The sequence below is a fragment of the Argopecten irradians genome, chromosome 7, assembly GCF_041381155.1.
Source record: "Argopecten irradians isolate NY chromosome 7, Ai_NY, whole genome shotgun sequence".
NCBI lineage: Eukaryota > Metazoa > Mollusca > Bivalvia > Pectinida > Pectinidae > Argopecten > Argopecten irradians.
In genome coordinates, this window is record NC_091140.1 from 15,149,011 (window position 1) to 15,155,010 (window position 6,000).

At 37.0% G+C, this 6,000-nt stretch overlaps 1 protein-coding gene across 1 annotated transcript; it reads left to right on the forward strand.

Annotated features, from left to right (window-relative positions):
- The first annotated feature begins 3,749 nt into the window (after positions 1 to 3,749).
- Positions 3,750 to 5,725, forward strand: LOC138326814 (uncharacterized). The gene has a single exon (XM_069272817.1). The coding sequence runs from the start codon at positions 3,868 to 3,870 to the stop codon at positions 5,356 to 5,358; it is 1,491 nt and encodes a 496-aa protein (XP_069128918.1). The 5' UTR covers positions 3,750 to 3,867; the 3' UTR covers positions 5,359 to 5,725.
- The last annotated feature ends 275 nt before the right edge of the window (positions 5,726 to 6,000 follow it).

Below are 6,000 nucleotides of genomic sequence, written 5' to 3' on the forward strand. Positions count from 1 at the left end.
CAATGCAACATCAGCTAATAATGCAATCTTTGTATCAAAATCAGATAACGACCACAACAAACGCTAGAAGATATTCAACAAAAAAGGCAATAAGCACATCTCTATACCATAGAAGTTAAAATATATGCCGTATAACTTAATGATATTTTAGAGATGCTATAGCTATGATCGAGATAATGTGATTCTCCTAATATTGAGATTCATATAAAACCTTAAAGCCAGTTCAAAATCGTTCAAAATCTATTCCCTTGTTTTTGTTAAAATCTTGAAAAACAAATGGATCCGTGTACAAAAGAAGCGCCAAAAATGTCCGAAATGAATCATTACAGAAAACAATTCTGGAATATATCGCATGATTGGATTATAATAATGACGACACGAAAAGCTCCTATTACACTCAGATACACATTGTGTATAACAAGAGGTCATTCATACATATATAATTCAATTTTAACGCATGACAGGCAAAATCTAATGCATTATTTGTATAAAGACTAGTTACAAAATTCAATTACATATCATGACATTTTGTCCAACAATTTCAGTTAAGACTACAAAAAAGCAATGTACGACACACACGTATATAACCAGCATATTAAGGAAATAACATAACAGGCAGTTAATTTAAAGGCATCCGTCCAATAAATACTCATCATAAAAAATTGTATTGAAATCATTTGATCACAATTATTCTGAAAAACAACCTACTACAGTAATACAATATCATTAACTCGTGATAGATTGCATAGTTCAGTGCCGGTTATATGCGTGTCGAATATTGTAAATACTTTCATTGGCGCAGTTGTTTAAGAGGTTGTTTAAGAGGTGTATGATCCGGCATAGCACTAATCATGCTGCTATGATGACGTTCATAATTATAAGGACATTGTCATTCATTGACGCCAACATTACAGACAACATCAAGGTCAAAATATATTTAGCTCGGGCAATTGTTTTCGGTAAAGGCCGACCAATAATACCAGGAACTGTCAAACTATTGTAATCTTCAAAACAAGAGACCAGTCTGATTATAGAGTGATAAACTGTAACACGGTCATTATCGTCTTTCGTTGAACGACTTTGAGAATGACAAGTCAGATTCCAGTACCGGATGTAGAGAACATCTAGGTATGGGGTTGGTCGCAATAATAAACACGACATTAAAAAGTTGACCGAATGTGTATCCGAATATACACGGCAAATACAACAATACAAAGACAAACTTTTAAAAAGTGATATTCCAAAGATAGAGAGTGTTATCAAAGAAAACGAAGAACATTTCAAAGAAAGCGGCGAAGAGTTCAGGCAGATGATCGACGATATTAAACGTCGGGAAAAGAAATGAAAATGGAAATAGACCAAATTGCTAACAGGTTAGTGCATCTTTGTAGAGATTTGGTGAAGATCAATGCAGACGTGAAAGAGAAGAACAAAGAGGTGTTAAAAACCTTTCTGAGAGAGAAATTAGAGCCATAACTAGACAGGTGTCGGCGAGTACGGATTCAGGTACAGATGATGATATCATAGCAAAAACAGGAGAAATCCGAACCACTGGACCAACAACACTACCGGCCGTAACGTCCTTGATAGTTGCTGTTTCCCAAACTTTGACCGTTTCCAATGACGTCCTGGGTAGGATGGTGGTTACAGTATTAGTTGAAGGTGAGAACACGTCGTTCCGTGTAAGTTACATCAAGTTTCAAAGCATCATTTAATTATGCCGTACATGTCGTTCAGGTGAATGGTGTCGTGCTGGAATGAAGAACAGATATACAGAGTAGATCAGAAGGGAAACGTGAAGGAGAATATCGAAGAAAGGCCAATTTTGAATCATTGGCCGTTACACCAACTACAGGGAGGGTGTGGTTCTGTGTGAAGGATGACAAGAGTATCCGAGAGATTGGTGGTAACATCTGATGACCATGTAGTAGATTAGCCTTTGGCTGAGCATGTTATCCTCTTTAAATAAAGTTTTTTTATCATAACATAGTGACAATGTAAAAAATTCATTATGGACAGGGGGTACTATGTTGACAGCTAACGTGAGTTTGGAACAACACAAACATTTATTATAAACAGAAAGGACTAATGCTGACAGTTATCCGTTATCGGGAGTTTGGAACAATAGCCTCTGTAACAGTTGACAATCCTTTATTATGACCTTAAATTTACCATAAGTCATGAGTAACTTTCGTCATGACATGATCGGAAGTAAAACACTTTGGAATAATAAATAATTATTACTGTATAATTTTTTTGTTTGTTTTAACAGAACGAACTGATTTTATATTGTTGTGAAAATTGTCGTTAAAATGTGATAATCATATCAACTTTAGAACAGCCGCGTCCAGATAGCTACCATAATTGAATTTACTCTTTTGTTCCTGTTAGTCTTTAAATATCACTGTAGTTACTAATCAGTTACAGGTGGCTATTTGAGATTTAGAAGTCTCTGATTTACAGTTGTTTTGGAATTCATTGCAAAATGCAAATGTTCGTATAGTTTATCTAAATGAAAACAGTACAAGTTCTTAAGTTGGCGGTGCCAATTCATCTTACCTGAAAGTTAACGCTCTGAATCGGCTCTCCGATTCTACTGAACATATGGAAATATCACAACGGAATTTCCGGTAGTTGTAATATTTTCCTTGTCGCGGTATAAAATCCAAAGACGTTGATTAGTTGTTAAAATACGAATTTATTAAATCACTTTTCTTTGAGTCGGAAGGCGATTTCCGGAGTGTCCGAAAATCGACCCGTAGAGACCGAGCTCTAGATCCTAACTGATGACAAAATATGAGACATGGAATTAAATGTACAATTGATACAATGGGTGACACCTGGCATGTATATGACTCTATTATGGCTGGTCGGTACTCGGACAGGTGAGATAATTAGCTTATCTATTGTCTGAGTCGTAAGTTTCATAGTACTAGTAAGACCAGTTTGGATAATTAACTTCAAAGGGTAGATGAGTTATAAAAACACAATGAATAAATTACAATTAACCATATGTTATATATAGAGTAATTAACTGAAACAGACGTGAATAGATACATGTACAAAATGTAGCTTTAAAATATCATGTCACAAGATTAAGCAGATTATACAATGTCCATGAGTACGCAATATCAATCATGACATTCAATGATATATCACTCTTCATCAAAAAGGACTACGTTCTAAAACGACAGTAAACTTTCCTACTTTTAACACATGATAAACAACGTTTACTCTTTTGTTTACAAAGCTGACTGTTTTAATGATAAATCGCCAACATGACTTTTAGATGATGATTTTCTGATTGACAAATGCGAATTGCATTACAAAAACACTACTGCAAATTTATTATCCGTAAGTGTAAATCATGGATTTACCTTCACTTGTACTGAACACGTTGACGTGAACAGCGATTTTTGGCAGCTATAGATCATGATCAAAATGGATAACGTTCTTGGGTATTTTTTTAAACATTTTCGAGATCAAAGTGTAAATGTAACGATCAGTGATAAAAATTACACGAACTCATCACAACCTACAGGTAATAACATCGAAAACCGCATTAAATATGCTACTACTCATATTGTACAGTTATCGGCATATCTCCATAACATAAGTATTGGTTATACCTATAATGTTATACACTTAAGTTGGTGCAGTTGTTTAAAAGGTGCATGACCCTTATTGCACTAGTCATGCTGCTTTGATTACGTTAAGAATATATTATATTCATCTCAGTACAGGCCGACCGAGAAAATACCAGGAATTGTCATCATATTGGAATCGTCAAAAACAAGAGACCAGTCAGCTTATAGAGTGATGAACAATAACACAGTCATTATCATCTTTCGTTGATCGACTTTCAGAATGACAGCCCAGACTCCAGTACCCGGGTGTAGAGAACATCCAGGTATGGGGTTTGTTTATGTCTGTAAGACGTGTAACAATGATCTTATCTGTATGGATTGCGTTGTGGGTCGACATCAAAAACACAACCTTAGCAAGTTGGCCGAATTTCTTTCGGAACAGACACAGAAAATACAACAATACGAGAAAAAACTATCGAAATATGACATTCCAAAGACAGAGAGTGCTATCAATGAAGAGCATTTCAAAGAAAACGGCAAAGAGTTCAGGCAGATGATCGACGATATTAAAATTCAGGGAGAAGAGATGAAAAGGGAAATAGACAAAATTACTAACAGGTTAGTGAATCTTTGTAGAGATTTGGTGAAGATGAATGCAGACGTGAAAGAGAAGAACAAAGAGTTGTTAACAACCTATCTGAGAGAGGAATTAGAGCCACAACTGGACAGGTGTCAGCGGATTTCAGGTACAGATGATGATATCATAGCAAAAGCTTGGGAAATCCTAAGCACTGGACCAACTACGCCACTAGCACTAACGTCCTTGAGAGTTGCTGTCTTCCAGCCTGGGAACATTTCCAATGCCGTCCTGGGCAGAATGTTAGGTTCGCTATTAGTTGAGGGAGAGAACACGTCGTTCCGTGCTGTCCCACCATGTGCAGTTATATCAAGTTTCAAAACATCATTTGATTATGACGAGTGCCGTACATGTCGTTCAAGTGACGAGGCTTGGTTATCGTACTGGGATGAAGAACAGATATACAGAGTAGATCAGAAGGGAAACGTGAGGAAGAAGATCGAGTGTAATGCCAAGGTCCATTCCATTGCCGTGTCACCGACTACAGGGGGTGTGTGGTTCTGTGTGAAGGAAGACAAAAGTATCCGAGACATAACGTCAGATGGTAACATAGTGACACGGTTTAATGTAGGATCTAATCCGTTGTCTTTATGTATCACACAGGAAGACATGGTAGTGGTGGGGATGACGGATGACATAAAATTGTACATTGCACACGGGTGGAGGGTGACGAATGCATCGGGTCATGTGTGCACACAGGAGGCAGTAGTACCCCATCACATGGCGTACAGCATCACTAGTGGAGATGTAGCTGTTACTGATTCTGACTATGAATCTTTTGGTAACTACTTGGCGGGTAAGGAATCAGGAAAACAACCCAGTGTCATCGTGATGGATAAACATCTGAAACTCAAGTTCCAATGTCGGTACATTGGTGGTATGGAATCACAAGCAGGTGATAGTCAACAGTTCAAGTTCTACCCTTGGGATGTTTGTTTTGACGGAGCTGGTGATGTCCTGGTATCGGAGAAGGTGTCAAAATCAGTAATGCTTATTGATGGGAGCAATGGTCACTTCCTTAGGACCGTCTATGTGCCTGATGCTGGGATACCGCGGTGTATCTATCTACAGGATAGCAGTGCTCTCATGATCGCTCATGAGAATGAAATAAAAATCATCAAATATAGAAAGTGAAAATGGGTCGTGGTCACGTATGACACATTTCTTATGAATGGTATCAACTGACTGACCGGATATCGGAGAAAAGTCTTACTTGGCATATAACATACCTCACTTGTACCTCACATTAATAGTTAATGTTGATAGTTAAAGAAGACAAATCAGGATTATATCTCACATCATATTGCGGAATACAATCAGTACCGAGGATGGTTTCAAATTTTGGACGACATCATTGCTAATAGGAACCCAAACAAAAAATAATTAACAATAGTTTTTAACATGAGGAATATAACCAACAGTTATCATGAGCTTGGAATAACATAAACATTCATTATGGATAGAGAGAATTAACAGCCGACAGTTATTATAAGTTTGGTACAATTTATTATAAGTTTGGTACAATATAAACATTCTTTTTAGACAGAGAGGACTAAAGCCGACAGTTATCGTGAGTTTTGGACAATATAAACATTCTTTATAGACAGAGAGGACTAAAGCTGCCATTTATCGTGAGGTTTGAACAATATAAACGTTCATTATGGACAGAGAGGAATGACGCTGGCCGTTATCGTGAATTTTTAACAACATAAACTTCATTATGGACAGAGAGGACTAAAGCCGACAGTTATCGTGAGCTCAAAACAATATAAACAT

Coding starts and splice junctions, on each gene's coding strand:
- LOC138326814 (XM_069272817.1), top strand. CDS start 3,868: ATGACAGCCCAGACTCCAGTACCCGGGTGTAGAGAACATCCAGGTATG.